Genomic DNA, 22,975 nt, shown 5'->3' on the forward strand with positions numbered 1-22,975 from the left:
TTTTCCAGCTCTTCTTTCAGCCTTTGATACTTCTCGAGCTTCTCAAGTTCCTTTTCCTGATGTTATTGTCACTTGGTATTGCCACATCTACCACCACAGCCTTGTTCTCCCGTTTGTCCACCACTACCATGTCCGGTTGTTTAGCTATTACCAGTGTGTCCATCTGTATCTGGAAGTCCCACAGGATCTTACTTGGTCATTCTCAACCACCTTCAGAGGTGTGTCCCACTTTGACCTTGGGACTTCCAGTCCATACTCAGCACAGATGTTTCTGTACACTATGCCAGTCACTTGGTTATGGGGTTCCGTGTATGCTCTTCCTGCTAGCATCTTACACCCTGCTGTTATGTGCTGGATTGTCTCAGGGGCATCTTAGCAAAGTTTGAACCTGGGGTCCTGCCTCGTGTGGTAGACCTCGGCTTCGATCGATCTTGCGCTTATGGCCTGTTCCTGTGCAGCTACAGTGGTGCTTGAAAGTTTGTGAACCCTTTAGAATTTTCTATATTTCTGCATAAATATGACCTAAAACAACATCAGATTTTCACACAAGTCCTAAAAGTAGATAAATAGAACTCAGTTAAACAAATGAGACAAAAATATTATACTTGGTCATTTATTTCTTGAGGAAAATGATCCAATATTACATATCTGTGACTGGCAAAAAAGTATGTGACCCTCTAGGATTAGCAGTTAATTTGAAGGTGAAATTAGAGTCAGATGTTTTCAAATAGTGGGATGACAATCAGGTGTGAGTGGGCACCCTGTTTTATTTAAAGAACAGGGATCTATCAAAGTCTGATCTTCACAACACATGCTTGTGGAAGTGTATCATGGCACGAACAAAGGAGATTTCTGAGGACCTCAGAAAAAGCATTGTTGATGCTCATCAGGCTGGAAAAGGTTACAAAACCATCTCTAAAGAGTTTGGACTCCACCAATCCACAGTCAGACAGATGCTGTACAAATGGAGGAAATTCAAGATCATTGTTACCCTACCCAGGAGTGGTCGACCAACAAAGAATCACTCCAAGAGCAAGGCGTGTAATAGTTGGTGAGGTCACAAAGGACCCCAGGGTAACTTCTAAGCAACTGAAGGCCTCTCTCACATTGGTTAATGAGTCCACCATCAGGAGAACACTGAACAACAATGGTGTGCATGGCAGGGTTGCAAGGAGAAAGCCACTGCTCTCCAAAAAGAACATTGCTGCTCGTCTGCAGTTTGCTAAAGATCACGTGGACAAGCCAGAAGGCTATTGGAGAAATGTTTTGTGGACAGATGAGACCAAAATAGAACTTTTTGGTTTAAATGAGAAGCGTTATGTTTGGAGAAAGGAAAACACTGCATTCTAGCGCAAGAACCTTATCCCATCTGTGAAACGTGGTGGTAGTATCATGGTTTGGGCCTGTTTTGCTGCATCTGGGCTAGGACGGCTTGTCATCATTGATGGAACAATGAATTCTGAATTATACCAGCGAATTCTAAAGGAAAATATCAGGACATCTGTCCATGAACTGAATCTCAAGAGAAGGTGGGTCATGCAGCAAGACAGCGACCCTGAGCACACAAGTCGTTCTACCAAAGAATGGTTAAAGAAGAATAAAGTTAATGTTTTGGAATGGCCAAGTCAAAGTCCTGACCTTAATCCAATCGAAATGTTGTGGAAGGACCTGAAGCGAGCAGTTCATGTGAGGAAACCCACCAACATCCCAGAGTTGAAGCTGTTCCTACAGAGGAATGGGCTAAAATTCCTCCAAGCCAGTGTGCAGGACTGATCAACAGTTACCGGAAACATTTATGGCCCTTTTCCACTACCCTTTTTCAGCTCACTTCAGCTCGCTTCAGCTCACTTCAGCCCGACACGGCTCGTGTTTCGACTACCAAAAACCAGCACGACTCAGCTCACTTCAGCCCTGCTTAGCCCCTAAAACTCACACCGTTTTGGAGTGGGGCTGAAGCGAGCCAAACCGTGCCGAGTGAGTCTGGGGGCGTGAGCAGACACTCCCCTGTGCACTGATTGGTGAGGAGGAGTGTCCTCACATGCCCACACACGCCCCGCGAGCGCGCTGAGATCTGTAAACACCGCAAACCCGGAAGGAGAAGAATTACGAATTACGAGAATTTCTGAAGCCTTATGTGCCTCGCCTCATCTATACGCTCTTGCCAGTATCTGTCCGCGTTGTAGGTGACAACAAGCCACAGCACCAAGACCAGCAACACTAACGACTCCATGTCCTCCATGTTTATTGTTTACTATTCGGGTCGTGAGACTACCGCTTAAAAGCTCACTGATGTCACTGTTTGCGCTGCTTAACGACATCACCTGACGTTCACCCACTTTCGCTAACTCCACCCAATGTGTCCACCCACTTCCAGCCAGCACGGTTCAGTGCGCTTGTAGTCGAAATGCAACTCCAACAGCCCCGCTCAGCCCGACTCAGCACGGCACGGCTCAGCCCGACTCAGCTGCGTTGGTAGTGGAAAAGCGGCATTAGTTGCAGTTATTGCTTTACAAGGGGGTCACACCAGATACTGAAAGCAAAGGTTCACATAAGGTACTTTTGCCACTCACAGATATGTAATATTGGATCATTTTCCTCAATAAATAAATGACCAAGTACAATATTTTTGTCTCATTTGTTTAACTGGGTTCTCTTTATCTACTTTTAGGACTTGTGTGAAAATCTGATGATGTTTTGGGTCATATTTATGCAGAAATATAGAAAATTCTAAAGGGTTCACAAACTTTCAAGCACCACTGTATGATTAGTGCCTCTGTGCTGTCTTTCAGTCCAGCTTTATCCAGCCACTGGTAGGATTTTTCAATATCACCTACTTCTTCTATCTGCCAGTGGTACATCCCATGCAGTGGTTTGTCTTTCCATGATGGTTCCTCTTGCACTTCCTTCTAGGGTTTTTGCTGCCTGAGGTATTCACTCAGCACTTCATCATTTGGGGCCATCTGCCTGATGTACTTGTGGATCTTTGTTGTTTCATCCTGGATAGTGGCTCTGACGCTCACTAGTCTTTGGCCTCCTTCATTCCTCTTAGCGTACAGCCTGAGCATGCTGGACTTGTGGTGAAACCCTCCGTGCATTATCAGGAGTTTTCTTGTCCTGATGTCGGTGGCCTCTACCTCCTCCTTTGGCCAGCTTATTATGCTAGCAGGATATCTGTTGACCGGCAGCGTGTAGGTGTTGATGGCCCGGACCTTGTTCTTCCCATTCACCTGACTTCTCAGGACTTGCCTTATCCTCCATAGGTATTTGGCTGTTACTGCTTTCCTAGCAGCCTCTTCATAGTTGCCATTCGGATTCCAAGGTACTTGTAGCTGTCTTCCACGTCTCCGATTATGCCGTCTGGTAGCACGACCCCCTCAGTGTGTGTGTGTGTGTGTGTGTGTGTGTGTGTGTGTCACACTGTAAAATGATTATTTAATTCAATTTTTTTGTGTTTAAAAAGAAAAAAAAGCCTATATGGAATTCTGAGTGTAGATTTTTAACAATCGAGCCAAAGGTTACAGTGGTGAGAAAAATCTCTTTGAGACAACCTGAGGAAGAAACCTTGAGACTCAAAAGCAAATCTGTCCTCTTCTGTATGATGACCAATAGAGGGGTTATAAATCATTCCAGTATACAGGTGTAGAAGAGTAAAGACAAACAACACTGTGTTGAAAGGATGTTGTGAATAAGCCCAGAGTAGCGTTTATTATTCCAGCAGTAGCTCTTAGGTCCAAATTTACAGTATTATCAGAGATTATCCACTAAAGCAAAGGTAAGAAGTGACTTCTGCATAAAGACATTACATCGCAGGCATTTAGCAGATGCTCTTATCCAGAGCGACATACAGTACAACATACCTAGAGCAGCTTGGGGTTCAGTGCCTTGCTCAAGAGCACTTCAGCCATTCCTGCTGGTCTAGGGAATCAAACCAGCAACCTTTTGGTCACAAAGCTGCTTCTCTAACCCATGGCCAAGAGTCTCATCTCATCTCATTATCTGTAGCCGCTTTATCCTGTTCTACAGGGTCGCAGGCAAGCTGGAGCCTATCCCAGCCGACTATGGGCGAAAGGCGGGGTACACCCTGGACAAGTCGCCAGGTCATCACAGGGCTGACACATAGACACAGACAACCATTCACACTCACATTCACACCTACGGTCAATTTAGAGTCACCAGTTAACCTAACCTGCATGTCTTTGGACTGTGGGGGAAACCGGAGCACCCGGAGGAAACCCACGCGGACACGGGGAGAACATGCAAACTCCACACAGAAAGGCCCTCGCCGGCCACGGGGCTCGAACCCGGACCTTCTTGCTGGAGGCGACAGCGCTAACCACTACACCACCGTGCCGCCCATGGCCAAGAGTATCCTTTGATTTTGCTTTTACCCAGTTCAGCAGTGAACTCGGTATAAAAGCATGAGTTCCCTCTTCACACCAAAGTAACATGTCATAAATAAGACACTTTCGGACCAGAGGAACTTTTTCATAGTTCTTAGAACTGCTGGAGGAAGTTCCCCTTTTTTGTGTGTCCACAGTGCAGGGACTGGGAACTATCATAGTTCTGAGAATACTGTTTTGAGGGACGTTTTTAGCTTTGATTTCAGGGTAGGTATTCTCCAAGCACAAGAGGAACTGTGAGTGACGTAAGTATACTGTGATTGGTCCAACACGAGCCACGAACACTAACAAGCACAATTTTTTATCATCAGTGTAAAACATTAGCTTTGTAAGCAACAGTTATTACACTTTAGGGCAACATGGATGGAAAATGGTGAAAAAAAATTCTAATAACTTTTTTTAACTGGACTTTTTTAATTCAATAGATGAGATTAAGACTGTTGATGATGATGATAAATTGCAATGTGAAAGCCCTGTCACTATGGCAGACATTCGAAGATGTTCCTAAGAATCTCAAATCTAATAAATCTCCTGGCACAGACGGGCTGATGTCAGCGTTTTATAAGATGCTCTCCAAAGACCTTGCCCCTGTTTTGCTCAGAGCTTTTATTGAAAGTATCAGGAATGAAAAACTCTCGTCTCTGACATGCCAAGGCCTGATCAGTTTAATACCCAAATCCTAGGAAGATGTGGTACCATTGGATAACTGATGCCACAATTCCTTGTTAAATAATGATTATAAAATTATTTCATTATCTTTAGCAAATTGGTTATTTAAAAAAAAACCTCTCAATGACATTATTGATGAAACCCAAAATGATTACTGATAATGTAAGGTTGATTCTTAATATCTTGGATTACACTGAGATGATAGTAGACAGTTTTTTCCTCTTCTTGGATTTTTGTAAAGCCTTTGACTCTATAGAGCAGGGGTATTCAATTAAAAGTCACTGAGGTCCATCTCATCTCATCTCATTATCTCTAGCCGCTTTATCCTTCTACAGGGTCACAGGCAAGCTGGAGCCTATCCCAGCTGACTACGGGCGAAAGGCGGGGTACACCCTGGACAAGTCGCCAGGTCATCACAGGGCTGACACATAGACACAGACAACCATTCACACTCACATTCACACCTACGGTCAATTTAGAGTCACCAGTTAACCTAACCTGCATGTCTTTGGACTGTGGGGGAAACCGGAGCACCCGGAGGAAACCCACGCAGACACGGGGAGAACATGCAAACTCCACACAGAAAGGCCCTCGCCGGCCCCGGGGCTCGAACCCAGGACCTTCTTGCTGTGAGGCGACAGCGCTAACCACTACACCACCGTGCCGCCCCACTGAGGTCCAGTTATTAAATTTTGTCCAAGTAGAAGGTCCGAACCGAAGTCCAGCTTGTGTCTTATAGCCTTCCCCTATGTCCACATTTTCATATGGTTTCAACAATATTTATTGTTCATTTCCAATGCATGAAATGAACTGAGTGCACAACTATCTCTTTTACCATAAATAAAAGTAGTCCCAGGAAAATAAATTCAAGGCCTTTATTTCAGATTAAAGAAAACAGAAACCTCAGAATAAAATAAATAAAGTGCAAACAGAGTGGAATAACTCCTTTTTCTCTTAAATTAAAGTGGTCCCAACCTGAAGAACTGAAGGCCTACACTTCAAGTAAAAAAGTCAACTCAGAAAGCATTAACTAAAAAGTGCAAACAGAGCGTTGACTTAACATTTTCTCTTCTTTGTTCTTAGGAGGTCCCAGCCTAAAAAAAATGAGGGCCTTTTTCAAGAAAAAAAAGTCCACATCTTCAGAAAACAAGTGGCTTTTTGGGGGGGAAATGCAAACAGAATATTTTTCTTTGAACTTTTCTCTTTTAATTCTTCTTTTACTCTTCTTAATGAAAAAAATGGGCATGTGGCTGACCTGCCATTAATTTAAATCTTGGTTGGAGTGCCATTCTCATGCAGATATGTAGGTGTTCATCGTTGAGCCTAGAATGGTACTTGGTTTTGACAATGTTCATAGTGGAAAAAGCTGACTCACAGCTGTAAGTCGATCCAAACATAGTCAAGGTGTGCAGTGTTCCTTTGGTTAGACCAGGGAACACACGCCAATGTGTTTATGTTGCCCCAAAATCCACGCTACTTTTAAGGAACATTCGTTTGCACGTTGCTGGGCTGTAAATGTATGTGTGATGAGTCGGGTAGACCTGTCATACTGTGCTTGCAGTTGGGTTATTTTGCGTGCCCTCAGCTCGGAATTCAGGGGATAACTTTGCTCAAAAGAGCTGTGCTTCATTTCGTAGTGGCGCTTCACGTTGCCGCTTTTAATTAATGCCACGTTTTCGGAGCATATGAGGCACACTGGTTTTGAACTGCTCGCCGGAAGAATGAACATATATTTCTCCGTCCATTCATCTTTAAAACAAAGATTTTCCTTGTCTGCTTTCCGCCGCCTTTTGGAGCAAGCCATGTTGTCTCGGTCGGTTGTCTCTTAACTTAACTCTCTTCCTCTCTGCTTGTTGCTGTGCTGTGGTGCGCTGGGTAAACTAGCGATTTTATTGGCTCAACTGAGTGAAGCTGTTGTCGTATTAACTGGAGTAGCAGCGCCCGCTGTCAGTAGCCATAACCGTCCAAAATAATGCTTCATGAAAATTACTTAAACTCGTGAATTTACCATTGGTCACGGGTCCGGACAGAACCATCACTGGGTCCGGATCCGGACCGAGTTCCGCCATTTGGTGATGCCTGCTATAGACCATCAATTTATGTTTAAAACACTTGATTTAGGGTGGCATGGTGGTGTAGTGGTTAGCACTATCACCTCACAGCAAGAAGGTTCTGGGTTTGAGCCCAGTGGCCGACGGGGGTCTTTCTGTGTGGAGTTTGCATGTTCTCTCTGTGTGGGTTTCCTCCAGGTGCTCTAGTTTCCTGTAGAACAGGATAAGTGGCTACAGATAATGGATGGATGGATGGATGGATGGATGGATGGATGGATAAACTTGAGCATTTTCCTTTTTTCTTTTCTTTCCTCCTATTAAATGTTCTTGTATGTTGTTCAAACCTGTTGTGAATTGCATTCTGCAAATAAACATAAAAAAAACAGCTATTAACATGAGCGTTAATAATGGGGGAGTGGCACGGTGCTGTAGTGGTTGGCACTGTCGCTTCACAGCAAGAAGGTTCTGGGTTCGAGCCTAGTGGCCGACGGGGGCCTTTCTGTGTGGAGTTTGCATGTTCTCCCTGTGTCTGCATGGGTTTCCTCCGGGTGCTCCGGTTTCCCCCACAGTCCAAAGACATGCAGGTTAGGCTAATTGGTGGCTCTAAATTGACTGTAGGTGTGAATGTGAGTGTGAATGGTTGTTTGTCTCTATGTCAGCCCTGCGATGACCTGGCGACTTGTCCAGGGTGTACCCCACCTCTCGCCCATAGTCAGCTGGGATAGGCTCCAGCTTGCCGGTGACCCTATACAGGATAAGCGGTGATGGATAACAGATGGATTAATAATGGGAAAAGAACACGAATAAATAGACTGACAGTGAATTCCAGGCTTTATTGAGCATATATGCGATGGGCGAAATACTTTTGATGTGTCTAAGAAAAATATAAAAATTTTTGCGAGCATTTCCTGCTAACATGCCAGCTTACGTCATTTCAGCGTTCCTACTGGCAGTGTGAATGCAAGCAGAAAAACCCCGTTGAAGGTATGTAGTTCTCGGGGGAGCTCCACAGTGGGTAGATCGCCTCAGTGAGTCCTGAGAACTGTTTGGTCTGAAAACATCTAACGAGGCAAGACCTACATGTCTGAGTCCACTACCAAATACTGTTGGGGCAATTTCTCAAGCATCAAATGCTGTGCTTATATTTGAAGACTTTCATCAGATCCAGATGAATTTGTTCTGATTGTGGAAATTTGTTCAAAATCTCTAGCTACAGTCATGTTACATGGAAATGTATTTGTCTGCAAAGGGTATAACATAGCATCTCAAATAGTTATCAGATTACGAGTTCAAATCCCAGAACTGCCAGAGAACCTTGATTCAGAACTCTTAACCTGCCATTGTAAGTGACTTTGGATAAAATCTTCAATACTTTCATTACTTCAATACTTCCTTTTGGCACAAAACTTCCCCACAGCTGAAACTTTCTCTACTGGGAAAAGTCCAGTTTCCAGTTTTGCTGGTTTGAGAGGTTCCAGTGATTTATGTAGTGAATAAAAGTCCCTGTGTTAATTTTTCATTCACAGCCATTCACTAACGACCCCTATTACCCCAGCCTTAAGCTGTCTGACTTTTGACCCTGTGCTAAGCCTTCTGATTGGCTTCTAGTATGAGGTTAGAAAACCCCTCAGAGTCTAATTTGTGAGTTCCTGCAGTTGTCACGATGTGTTATGCTTCTTCAGTCCCAGTGTGGCTAGAAATCAGCAGGAGACATGTCTGCCCCCCGCCCCCCTCCCCCTTTAAATAAACACTGTGATAGGGAATGAAGCAGAGAGAGAGAGAGAGAGAGAGAGGAAATTGGGTTGCGTGTCAGAGTTATAAAGCATGTTAAAACCCACTGTCACGGGGAAGAGAGAACGAGGGAGGGACAGAAAATCATTTAAAATAATGCATTATCTTGTCCTGCCAGAACAAATTGAGGTGGTTTTGATTGACATTGAAGTGTGTGTGTGTGTGTGTGTGTGTAGCAGAGGCCAAGGCTCCTGTTTGGGTGGAACTGCTGTGCTGAATAACAGGGTCTGTGCCGGAGACCCATTTAACAAACACAAGTGTGTGTGTGTGTCTGTGTGTGTGTGTGTGTGTGTGTGTGTGTGTGTGTGTGTGTGTGTAAGAGAGAAAGAGAGAGAGAGAGTGTGTGTTTTCATCATTACACTGAGCTGAATGAAATACAGTTCCATCTGAGAGAGGAAAAGCGATCAGTGTGCCACAGTGCTTTAAACCCCTGAACTGTGTGTGTGTGTGTGTGTGTGTGTGTGTGTGTGTGTGTGTGTGTGTGTGTGTGTGTATGGAAGGATTTGTCTCGTTGAAATGAGGAGTGTAAATGTGGTGTGAGAGTGTATGTCAGTGTAGAGGAGAGAGGGAGGGGGACAGAGTACGTCTGATGCAGCCATGTTTCCAGTTGTTAAAATATACATCTGTAAGCAGAGAGAGAGAGAATCATTCTGTCATACAAGTGCAAAGCCAGACATGTCTTTAGTTCAGTACGTCTTCACCTCTCTCTCTCTCTCTCTATCTACTCGGCAGAGGTCCAGCTCCTGCCGAGATCTTCATCTGTCAATGTTTACTGTCCTGAGGAAAGAACATGTAACCCTTAATCACTGTGTATGGGTGTGTGTGTGTGTGTGTGTGTGTGTGTGTGTGTGTGTGTGTGTGTGTGTGTGTGTGTACTTCTCCATGCTCTCACACATCCAAAAGCAGTCACTTATTTCATTATTGATCAGCATTAATTCAGTAAATCTGTGATTCAAATGAGTTCTGTAAAGCTCTTTTCTCTTCTCCTTTCCTTTCATCTTTTCTTCTCTCCTCATCTCATTTTCTCTCCTTTCCTCTTCTTTTCTTCTCTCCTCATCTCATCTCCTTTCCTCTTCCCCTCTCATCTCCTTTCATCTCCTCACCTTCTGTTTCCTTTCTTCTTCTCTCCTCATCTCCTTTCCTCTCCTCATCTCATCTCCTTTTCTCTCCTCATCTCCTCTTTTCCTTTCTTCTTCTCTCCTCATCTCATCTCCTTTCCTCTCCTCACCTTCTGTTTCCTTTCTTCTTCTCTCCTTATCTCATCTCCTTTCCTCACAGTAACAGTAAAGTGATCGTAATCATTTTTCTCTGAGAGTATTTTACAGTGTTAAGTGAAAGCTCAAGCCCTGTGATGACCTGGCGACTTGTCCAGGGTGTACCCCGCCTTTCGCCCGTAGTCAGCTGGGATAGGCTCCAGCTTGCCTGCGACCCTGTAGAAGGATAAAGCGGCTAGAGATAATGAGATGAGATGAGAAGTGAAAGCTCACAGGCTGTGTTTATGTTTACTTTCAGCATCATGTCCATCAAAATCACACCAGTTCTCGCCATTAATTCCAACAGTGGATTAGATCAGAAAGTTGATCAGATCAAATTAGATGTTGTGTTTTAATGTTTAAGGCCAGAACGGATCTTGGTATTGATGCACAGTGTTGGATCAATGTGTTCCTACTTCGCTTATCCGTTCTCACTGATGTCAGCTCTCTAAATGTCAGCATTCTAAAAGCAGCAGGAGCACGGATCCACTCCTGCAGAGAGAGAGAGAGAGAGAGAGAGAGAGAAATAAAGAGGAGAGGGATTAATAAGGAGACTAGAGACTACAATAACCACATTAAACTTCATTGCGTGCATCTGCATGTGCTAAAACACTTGTAATATCACTACATCACAGGTTGATAAAGTCTTTATTTAATATCTTTTCTTTTCACTTCTGCTTTGCTTTGAGAGCTTTAAAAGACTGGGGAAATGTGCATTTTAATATCCCAGACATTGTAAAAGCGTTTTAAATTCAAGTGCACAAATTGCAATATACCATAAAGATCATACAAGTCTCTGTACGTGCGTCTGTGTTCAGTTATTCAAAAGCGGTATTTTGTTATTACTCAAATCTTAAGTCACTGATCTACAGTTTAATCATTTTTTAATATATATAAAATTGTTGAGAACGGTTTCAGGATATTTCATATGTATATCTAAGTCTCAGTGCTTTATTGGGATTGTGCCAGATATAAAATACCTCCATGCTATGAAAAAAGAGGATCTGGTTTCAGTTAATAATAAATAAATAAATAAATAAATAAATAAATAACGCAAAGCATTCTCTCATTACACAGCGATGACATCACCACTATCACATTGCAGTGCAAGCACAAATTACAAGCTTACACAAAATTCACAGAAATCATAACAAATAACACCTCGTCACTCTAATATTAACGGTCCACAGTGTTTTGAGTTCTTATGACGCTTATCGTCACACCGTCATATCAACAAAGAAATACGTTCACAAAATGTTGTTCTTCTGTTTATAAGGTAGTTTAATCCCAGACTAGATAAGGAGAGCAGGAGAAGGAGAAGACAAGCTGTCTTGAGTCAAAGCTCCCAGATTCTCACATCAAAGTCCTCCCATGGGTTCAAGGCACATTATCATTCTGCACAGCTCAGAGAAAGAGAGAGAGAGTAAAGACTTTCAGCTCAGCACTCTCATATGGAGACAATTTTCACAAAACACCTGCCAAAAATAAGCCTGGCTTTTTTTTTCCCTCCAAGAAGAGCATCAGCTTCAACCCACTGTGAAAACATCTGCATGCTTTAGAGTGGTCCAAACCTATTAAAAGATACTTCATGCCTTAAAGTAGTGATGGATGTCGTTTCTCTTTACTTAGTTTTTGCCATAATATGAATTAATACAGTTATGGAATAGGGCTATTTTTATTATTTACCATTTACTATTTGACGATCTCATTAAGTTACATTAAGAAGACAAAAAATTGCACTAGGGCGGCACGGTGGTGTAGTGGTTAGCACTGTCGCCTCACAGCAAGAAGGTTCTGGGTTCAAGCCCAGTGGCCCACGGGGGGCCTTTCTGTGTGGAGTTTGCATGTTCTCCCCGTGTCCGCGTGGGTTTCCTCCGGGTGCTCCGGTTTCCCCCACAGTCCAAAGACATGCAGGTTAGGTTAAATTGGAGACTCTAAATTGACTGTAGGTGTGAATGTGAGTGTGAATGGTTGTTTGTCTCCATGTGTCAACCCTGTGATGATCCGGTGACTTGTCCAGGGTGTACCCCGCCTCTCACCCATAGTCAGCTGGGATAGGCTCCAGCTTGCCCGCGACCCTGCACAGGATAAGCGGTGATTGATAATGGATGGATGGATGGAAAATTGCACTAATTAACTTTTGACGAGGCACACCTGTTAATTAAAAAGCATTCCAGGTGACTACCTCATGAAGCTGGTGAAGATAATGCCAGTAGTGTGCAAAGCATTGTCAAGGTAAATGCTGGATACTTTGAAGAATCTAAAATACAAACCTTTTTTTTTAAACACTTTTTGTTTACCACATAATTCCGTGCATAGTTCCATGTTATTTCATGGTTTTGAAGTCTTCAGTATTGTTCTATAATGTAGAAAAAAAAAAAAACATGAATGAATAGGCGTGTCCAAACTTTTGACTGGTGCTGTATATATATATTATGTTAAATGCATACATTATACAGGCAGATAGAGGAGGATTTTCCTGAATATACAGTGGACAGACTTGAAAAGTGTAAGTCATCCAGGATTTTGACTGAGACAGGACCGTCGAAGCGTGATCCATCTCCTTCCAGTTCATTTAACTCTGCACCGTCTGGTGGTGGAGAAACTGAAGGCTTGTGTAACAGGGATTAATGACGGTCACTGCTGTCTGCCTCATGGTTTAGTTCAGGAGCCAAAAATCTCAGACAATGTAACACATTCATGCTTTCACCAGTGACGAGACTTTTTATGCTTCTGTTGAAATAATTCAAGTGGTTTAATTGAATAATAGAAAAAGTTCAACCATCTTACAGCAAATAAATGATATTTCACATGATTATTATGTAGTAGTCTCAACTCATTATATTACTTTACAGGCATTTAGCAGACGCTGTTATCCAGAGCAACATACAACATACCCAGAGCAGCCTGGGGAGCAGTTGGGTTTAGGTGCCTTGCTCAAGGGCACTTCAACCATTCCTGCTGGTCCAGAGAATCAAACAGGCAACCTTTTGGTCCCAAAGCAGCTTCTCGAACCATTAGGCCATGGCTTCTCCCATTAGGTTATTATTATTTGATAATTTGGTTTTCAGAATGTCTTGAGCAAAATTTAAATGAGGACAAAAAAAAGAGTGAAAAGACTTTTTTTTGTAATTTCTGAATCACACAATCCAAAACAATGTGCCTTTTTATCTGTATCAAACTAAATAAATAAGCAATTGCTACAAACAGGTTTAATACTATAAACAAAATTTACTAGAAGGTTCACCATATCTTAAAATAAACAATTATAAATTATACCAAAAATTTGATTCAATAAATAAAGACTCTGACCCTGGGAAAATGATCGATTGAAACATAATGAGCTCCATATCAGCTCCTGAGGCATCATCCATCCATTCATTATCTGTAGCCGTTTATCCCGTGCAGAGTCGCAGGCGAGCTGGAGCCTATCCCAGCTGATTATGGGCGAGAGGCGGGGTACACCCTGGACAAGACATCAAGTCATCGCAGGGCTAACACACAGAGACAAACAGCCATTCACACTTAGTCAATTTAGGGTCACCAATTAACCTAACCTGCATGTCTTTGGACTGTGGAGGAAACCAGAGCACCTGGAGGAAACCCACACAGACACGGGGAGAACATGCAAACTCCGCACATAAAGACTCTCGTTGGTTGCTGGGCTCGAACCTAGGACCTTCTTGCTGTGAGGCAAAAGTGCTAACCACTACACCACTGTGCCACCCTGAGGCATCATTTGACCTGAAAATAGAGCTCTAAAGTCGGCTAAACTGTCCGGCTTCTGTGGCCACTTTTTCAGGCACTGTAGATCACAGTGGTGCAGGGCTGGTGTCATTTGAAAGCTGCTGAAGATCTCTTTTTACTGTGGTGGTGTAACCATATAACCTATAATGTGTGTTGGTTGTAGTGATCTGGAGCTATTGGTCTAGCACTCACTTCACAAGTGCATTTGATTTCCAGTAATGGTGCAGGCTTTCCTTGAAAAAAATCTTTTTTTTTTTTTTGCATTCCATTGCAACTGGTCACAATCTATCGTTACGCCCATACTCTTCATCTCTTGATGCCTGCTCAAACATTTTCTCTTACATCATGGATTCAGTTCCAGATTAACTGATCATTCAGATATACAAGTGTCTGCAGTATCATATGGATATAATGTTATAGTGAAAAAGAATACATCATTTGCCTTTTTTTTAACCAGAATCAAAGCAAGCCTACAAGATTGATGCATCTATATTGTATATACTTTACCTGATCTGTTTTAAATTTAATACTATCCAGTTTAAAACAATGTAGCAAACAAGCGTAATCCGGGTCTTGAACCTAAGCAGTGCCATGTTGTTTCTATACTCGGTGTGATTAATGAGTCCTCATGAGCAGGGAACAACAGTAGGCGCTCTCTTCTACACCATGTGCCAACGGGGCATATGCGGCATCACATGGCACTGTCAAATGCTCCGTGTTCTCCGAGCACACTGGGTCTAAATAATGATGATAAATGGAATATGTGGGATTTATCCTCCTTGACTGATAATGCATGTTAAAAAATTTTAAAAAAGTGGTTGTGGGATTGTCATTTAAAAAAAAAATCTTGTGCCATGTGCTGCCAGTGGTGAGAGAGAGAGAGAGAGAGAGTGTTAATCTGGTTAGCTTGGCTTCATATTGCTTAGGGAAGTCCAGATGGCATGAATGGATTAGACTCCCTCCTGTCTGTACTGGGCTTCAGAAAGAGAAAGGGATTAATGCTCTTACACACACACACACATTGCATAAGTACACATACATCACTACAGTACTACGCCGCACTGTGATTTCGAGTTATAATGAAAAGTGATTTAATCTAAAACAGGCTTGTAGTACTCGAGTCCGACTCGTGCCCTAATTTTAAGGACTCGTGACTTGACTTGGACTTGAGCACTGATGACTCGGATTTGGACTCAGACTTGTAAATTGGAGACGAGGACTTGGATTTTTTCTTTATTTTTTTGTAACATGCGATAATAATTTGGCACAAGACATTTATACCCACATTAATTTTTGTACTAATTTCGTGCAAGAGTGTCACACCTGCATGCCTTGGCGCATACATCAGATAGACTCTCGGGTGCGCTCCGGACAGCGCGTGCACCAAGTAAACTCTCTTGCACACACCGTAAATGACTTGCACCTGCACAGGATTAAGGCGCAATCAGCGTGCCTATATAAAAACTGTGAAAACACACTTACTTTGCGAAGTATTGAGTTGTGTTGCTGACACGTCACCGAGCCTTATTTCCTTGTTTGGTTTTCTGATCCCTGTTTCTTGTCTTTGATTCTGCCGAGTCTACGATAGCCTGTTTGTGCCTCACTCGACCTATTGCCTGTTTCACTGTTTTACGATTTTGCCTGCCAGTCTGGATTGTTTACCTGTCTTCACTTGTATTGATAAACACACCTTCTGCACTTACATCCATCTTCCAACCATCTCTGACAGAATACTTTGCACTCCCTGACAAAGAGAATGCACATTCACCTGTTCATACGCCATGTTCAGGAACAAACTAATGGTAATGACGCTGAAACAGCCACCATCAAATGGTGCAGTTGGAGTCTTGGACTCGACTCAGACTCGACTTGAAATTTTTTTTAATGACTTGGACTTGAACACTGGGGGCTCGAGATTGGACTGGACTCGAGGTTTAGTGACTCAACTACAACACTGATCTAAAACGCATCATGTAACACAGAGCCCCGTATGGTGTGTGTGGCCAAGGGACGACTGATCCTGGGTGTGTGTCCATCAAAACCATTAGCTTTACCTATTTGTACATAGTACTAATGTCTTGGAAGTAAAGCCTGACACCAGTCCACAACTCCACCAGCACATGTGCATCTACAGATCACTTACTTGATATAATAACATTTACTTCACAACATCCAACCATTTCACCTCCTCTGAGCAACCTTTGGATCATTTTCTCACCCAGAATCCAGGGGGGCACAAACATTTATACTCTAGTGTCATTTGCAGAAAGGCCATTCCCACCCAGACGTTGATTATTTTCTAATAACGACACATCCCGAAGTGTTGACGTCCACTTATACCACAGCACTTTCACAACCTCATACATTTTACTGTAAACCGCACTGTTTTCTCTAGTGTTGGAAGTAAACTTACTCCAATTCAGCGCACTACCACTCTACACTGTTCGCGAGTTACATCACATGTCCTGTCATCTTTGAATGTGTTAATCTTTTTTTTTTCTTTGTGGATAATGTTTCTGGTGTGGATGTTGTGGATGAGTGGAGTTGCTATGTCTGCACAACATGTTCCATGTTTGTCATTTCCGTTTGAATCTCAGGAGTCTTGGTGGAGAAAATTTTGCCTCAGTAACCCCGCGGAATTTAAATTCCGACGCACCCCAGCTCCAGGCCAGGCGAATTCTTTTGCTGCTCTTTTGTCCCAAAAGTCCTTTTCTTTTAGCGCCGTCTCCTCCCACACTTTTTTTTCTCTTTTATCCTGTCTCCCCCCCCCCCTCCATGGGACATTTACATTCCCTTTCAGTGGCACAAGGTCACTCTTCTCTTTTTTCCCCCTCATGCCCTGCCCTGTCCTTTATTCTGCCCTCCCTGTGTGCTTGAGCTGCTCCACCATTGGTGCAGAGGGTCAGTGAGGAGTAGATCAGATTCCTTCCTTCCTTTTGCCTGCCACAGAGAGAGAGAGAGAGAGAGAGAGAGAGAGAGAGAAACTGTAACCCCTCCCCCTCCAGTAGCTCTCTCTTCTCAGCAACCCTCCCTCATTCCCTTCCCATCGGTGGAGCTTGGATCTGATCACTCCTTCAAAAGAGAGAGAGAGAGAGAGTCTCTCTTATTAGGAGAATTCTCTGCATACCAGTACTGGCAGATTTACTTTGAACATCTGATAGTTCGTCATTCTCTCCGTCTCTCTATTTTCATCTCCTCTCTTCAGACGATCAGCTCCACGTTCCCCCTCCTCCGTAAACTCCGCTCGTCTCTAGGATGCACTGAGAGAGCAGGATGGTGCACCAGGAAAACTGCGCCTACCAGGTCTGATACGTAATATTATTACTAGCAATCATTAAAAACTTATGGCGAGGCTTTAAAACAGTCTGTCTTTGAGGTTATGGTGTTAGTCGTGGATAAGGAGGACTGTTCGAGGAGCTGACAGAGGGAGCTGCTGGTGTGGGAGAGGTGACAGAGATGAGGGAGGTCTGTTGTGTGTGTTTGTGTTAGAGGTGTGTATCGTGATGTGCTGCTCCTGAGAATTCACTAAGGATTTTCGTGAAAGCAGAGTGCGCTGCAGTTAGACCGTGTTCACACTCGGAACGTTTCTGTTCATGATTTCCAGCAAGAAGTGGAAAATATGAAGACTGTCAGTCGTGTATTTGTAAGAGTGGGCTTGGTTGCTAAGGAATAAGGCTGTGTGTGTGTGAGTGAGTGAGTGAGTGAGTGAGACTGTACATGGTTTTTAGTCATATTATTGTGTATGTTCTTTCATAATGGTAATGATATACTTGACTGCCATAAGGGCTATGTGTGCGCTCAGCGTGAGCATGTGTGTATGAGAGATGAGTGCACTTTTCATTTGAGTACACAGCACAGATTGGTGTGTGTGGGCGAGGAATGGCATCTCTGAACAGCACCAGAAGTGTCCCACTTTACTCAACAACAAAACAGGTGTTATTTAACCAACACTAACAGCATCATCTCTCTCTCTCTCTCTCTCTCTATCAGTTTTCCAGTAGAATATAAAACTGATGAAACCAGGCGTTCTAAAAGCAGTATCACATACAACTAAACATTTTCAGTATAGTACAGGAACAATATCCAACACTTTTAGATTGTGATGTAGTGAATTCATTTGGGATTTGACCAAACACAGAGGTTTGTGACCCCATACAAGGTTGCTTGATTTACAAATGGTGTTGTGAGAGAAATTCACCATTTCCATTTCATTTTTAATTACTTTACAGATTAATATTAGAAATATCAAAGATGGATTTTGTGTGCTAATATTTTGAAACGGGCAGCACGGTGGTGTAGTGGTTAGCGCTGTCGACTCACAGCAAGAAGGTCCGGGTTCGAGCCCCGTGGCCGGCGAGGGCCTTTCTGTGTGGAGTTTGCATGTTCTCCCCGTGTCCGCGTGGGTTTCCTCCGGGTGCTCCGGTTTCCCCCACAGTCCAAAGACATGCAGGTTAGGTTAACTGGTGACTCTAAATTGACCGTAGGTGTGAATGTGAGTGTGAATGGTTGTCTGTGTCTATGTGTCAGCCCTGTGATGACCTGGCGACTTGTCCAGGGTGTACCCCGCCTTTCGCCCGTAGTCAGCTGGGATAGGCTCCAGCTTGCCTGCGACCCTGTAGAACAGGATAAAGCGGCTACAGATAATGAGATAATGAGATGAATATTTTGAAACCTTGCTGGGAATCACATTCAGACAAGCTACATTTAAATTAATGCTAAACGCTCTGCTAATCTTCACTCTCCTGCTGACATGCTGTATTAGTGTAATTCAACTAAAAAAAGAAAATGGACAGATTTCCCCACTCTCTGCTAAACAGAGATGTAATTTGAGACTCGGCACGATTCAGTACTCTAAACTGTTATTGAGCACTAATACTAACCGCTTTTCCAGTTCCAGTTAGTGTTTGAATTTTAAAAAACCTTTTAATATTTTCTTAATACATACCGAATGGTCTGTTTCGCATACCAGTCTTCTGGATTTTCTAAACATCAGAGTTTTCCATTTGAGACGCAGCCCATGACAACAATCATGACGACAGTGGAATATATTAAGAGCTCGTCAGTGTGTTTCACGCCACTAAAAATCTCTAAGCATTTTACAGTTCAACTTGGAAACATGATGGACAGGGATGTTTGGTCTCTAATGTGCCATCTACTGGATGTCACTTTGAAATCTTCTAGAAAGAATACAGCAATTGTAGTAATAATAATAATAATAATAATGCAGTTTGTGTTACTGCTACTTCCACATGCGTGCACAATCATGTGTCAAGTATAAACCAGGCTGCATCACGTTGGGCTGTATCACACCACCCTGGGATGGATTATTTTCCTTTATTTCACAAGACAACACTTCCCATTAGACTGGGAATTTTAGGTCTATACCTTTGGAACCCAACTGCATGAAGATGTGATCAAGATGGCTGATATTTATGTGAATCCAGGTCACGTAAAAATGTAGAGTCAGACTTATATCAGGAACAAATTACAATGAATCTGAAATCTTCTAGCCCCAGATACGCTCTCTCAGCCTGGGCTCTGTCTCACAGCCACGTCGGTGATGTTTCATTTCTTCTTGTCCCAGTAGCTCACTGTAATCCTTCAACATGTTCACACGAGTGAGATTTGTAGGGCCATGTGATATGATCTTACGCACTGATTACACAGAGCTCACTGTATAGCTGTGACAAGCCGTGGACAATATGAACATGAAAAGAGGAGGTGGTTGTGGGACAGGAAAGGAGTGAACAAGTGTTTAAATTCAGCAAGAGAGTAGACAGGATGAGGACAGGATGAGGAGATGGAGAGATAGAGTGAGAGAAGATTAAAAATCCCAAAACCCAGAAGGATGAGAGGCAGAGTTCAAAGCTATGTGTGGGGAGAGAGAGAGAGATGAAAAGGAAGAGGATAAAAGAGGATACAAATATCCTACCTACCAAACACATCTGTGCTGTTTCTACCACGCGTCCTGTTCTTGCCATACAGATGTTCTTAGATGCAAATCAAAAGACGAGTATTAAAAACCTACGAGAGAGAGGAACTGGTCCACCAGTTTAACAGCTGAACAATAACACATTAGCTTCCTAACACACACATTTGAGAACATTTTTTATTCATCCAACATCAAATACATCACAATTGACAGTGATCACGTGCAAGAACACATACTTGGATTCTGCATGTGTGGTTTCTCAACGTGTGTTGTAAGTGACACTAATGCTTTTCTCCCCTCAGACCATTTCCACTTCATTCATCAATAATTTTCACTAACCCTCCTCACACTCTTAACTTTATCTCTGATAGTTTCATTAATAATTACAGTCGGTCGAGTTGTCATAGCAATAAAACACTTACACCCCACCCCCCCACCCCCACCCCAATATCATGGATTCTTTGCATGAGGTATCGAAAGTTTTTGTTCCCCCCCAACATTATTCAAAACTTTTTTTACAAATTTGTTCGATTTTTTTAAGACTAAATACTGTGTTGATGTATTGTGACTATAGACTGTGTATGCAAGTTTGACTTGGACAGACAGAACAGAGGAAAGAATTCACACACAAAGCAGAAAAGATGTTTAGTGAAAATGTGCATCCTAGTTTTAAAAGAGCATGATGCTGCACTGTGGTTCATATCTGTGTTTTAAGCCAAAAGACACACATCAAAACCTAAACTGTAATTGTCAAATAGGTAAATTGTTTTGTTTCATCATCATTAGTATCTGAAATGTGCTGCTTTTTTTTTCAGCAAAGTAATAATCATCTTGGCTTATACTCCTAAAATAATAAATAAATAAAAATTATCATATACAAACACAATCACACAAAATGCTGTAATATATTTATCACAGTCAGAATGAGATGACGGTCCAGCCCAGAAACCAGTCGTATGGTAATGGTTTAGGTAAAAGGGTGTAAAGGGGGACTCTATTAGAGAAATACAGAGAGAGATGGGGTGTGGGAGATAGCGGACATAAAATGAGAGAGAGAGAGAGAGAGAGAATGTCTTTTGCTCTCTTGGGGCCACTTGATCAGACCCGTATCCAGGCAACCAGCAGCACGCATGTACACTGTTTGTGGTCGAGCAGCGACTGGTGCCGGCCTGCTCCTGTCACACACACGCACGCACGCACACACACTCTCTCTCTCTCTCTCTCTCTCTCTCTCTCTCTCGCTTCACTGAGGAGGAGCCGGTAACAGGGGACTCATCCTGAAAACATTCTGCTGCTGTCAGACACTCATCTTTTATAATAACCTTCTCTCGCTCTCTCTCTCCCTCCCTCCCTCTCTGAGTCACACAGAAACGCAAAATAATAATTATCCTCTTGGCCTAAATTATTTACCCAAATGTAGGATAATCTCCTCCTGCGTCTCCAGCTGTGTGCGTGTGTGTTTGTGTGTGTGTGTTGATAGATCTGAAGTCCATATTTCAGCTGTCACCTCCCCACCATCAGTAACAGCCTCTGGCTGAAAGGAAGGGAGGGAGAAAAATTGAGGAGACAAGAAAGCACTTTGATCGATTCCCACAGTCTCACTTGTGCCAGCAGGGTGTGGTACACGTGTGTGTTTGTGCACATACCATGTACATCGATCTTCACTAATCATCATCATCATCTTGAGTTACAGTTTCTCAAGCGTGTTTACTGTCCTGCAAATCTGTAACACACAAAACACACGACTCTTTACTGCTGACTTATTTCTATTGTCTAGTTTAGAGAGTCGTCGCTCCCATAAGGGCACAGTGAAGCTGCTGCACATCACACAATGTGTGTGTGTGTGTGTGTGTGTGTGTGAGTGAGACATCCCACTGGGTGTGTGCTGCCCAATTAGTTAGGAGTAAGAAAACCTCACCGTGGAGAAACGGACCGCAGGTTTTGTTGGTGTTGCCATGGCAGCTGAAGCCATCTCTCTTTAGTTGAAACATGAAAACAGGTCGGTGAAGCGTTTTGTGGGTGTCCGTGTGTATCATCTCATCTCCATGACGATAGAAATATAAACAGTTTCAACACTGGTTCAGCTGGACACAAAATGCAGCTTCAATGTGCAAAATATGAAAAAGACAAATGATTTATTTCCTTCTGTCCTTTCAGGTTATGTGTAGGTGGAGCGGAACGTACCTGCAGTAATACACAAGTCAGTGGAAGTTATACATGACTGTGTGTGTATGGTGTTCCGGTAACGATCGTTCCTTGATCACACACTGACTCAGAGGTTGCAGTATGAAGTCAGCCTGAATTATGGACGGAGGGGGAAGGAGGCAGACGGACCGTCTCCTACCATGCAGCCTGATGGTGATGTGTGTGTTTAGGGGGTGAGGGTATAGTCAGAACTCTATTCCTAATATATAAATATGTAAATGAAAGTAATATGCAGTATGTGCATGGCCAGATGTGTGATATGCAAATGAGCACTCGGCTGTATGCAAATGAGTCCTTTAATCAGTCCCGAGATGTGGTAGTGTGTGCGCGGAGTCCCACCTAATCTCACGCTCCACATGAGTTCCTGTGAGTCATTGATGAATGACATCACTCAAGTTGCCCAATAACTCATCTCACTGCGCTTCAAATAATGATTATAGGTGTTTCAAAGCAAATTGATCTCACCGTGTTCCACATCCATCCGAGACGCCTTTGGTGTCTGATTTTATTGCAGATAACCAAAAACCGTGACCTGACTGTGTGTATTGTTAAAAGCGCTATACAAATCAACTTGAATTGAGTTGAAACTTGTGTCAGCAGAGAGTCAACACACACAGATACACACCTTGCTCCCACATTTATAAGCAGAAAAAAGCACAACACACACAGACACTCATTGAAAGTGGTTTAGTGAGCGTGTGTGTGTGTGTGTGTGTGTGTGTGTGTGTGTTTTAGGTGAGCAACATACTTCTGGCACACTGCAAAAACATCTCATGCTGTTTCATGTTGTGAGACTGATGCGCTAATTCCCTACTTGAAAGAAACACACTGTGTGTGGGGGATGGGGGAGGTGTTTGGATGTCATATTTTTAGCATTTTTAATCCATGTTTATTCAGTTTATTTATACGTATTATGGGTGTAATCAT

The 22,975-nt window shown here is 43.0% G+C and overlaps 1 protein-coding gene across 8 annotated transcripts in view; it reads left to right on the forward strand.

The window, feature by feature from the left end:
• Positions 1 to 22,975, forward strand: part of schip1 (schwannomin interacting protein 1) — an 816,449-nt gene that overhangs the window by 731,486 nt on the left and 61,988 nt on the right. The window contains exons 1-2 of one of the 8 annotated variants that reach the window (XM_060905840.1): positions 16,955 to 17,214; positions 22,001 to 22,201. The exons of 3 other annotated variants lie outside the window; for them this stretch is intronic. In XM_060905840.1, coding sequence (XP_060761823.1) covers positions 22,148 to 22,201 — 54 coding nt within the window. In that variant the 5' untranslated portion in view covers positions 16,955 to 17,214; positions 22,001 to 22,147. Of the gene's footprint in view, positions 1 to 16,954; positions 17,215 to 22,000; positions 22,222 to 22,975 lie in introns of those variants that run through there. 4 more of the 8 variants (XM_060905843.1, XM_060905842.1, XM_060905839.1 and 1 more) reach the window with 4 other exon arrangements.

Source organism: Neoarius graeffei, chromosome 23 (assembly GCF_027579695.1).
Source record: "Neoarius graeffei isolate fNeoGra1 chromosome 23, fNeoGra1.pri, whole genome shotgun sequence".
Taxonomy (NCBI): Eukaryota; Metazoa; Chordata; class Actinopteri; order Siluriformes; family Ariidae; genus Neoarius; species Neoarius graeffei.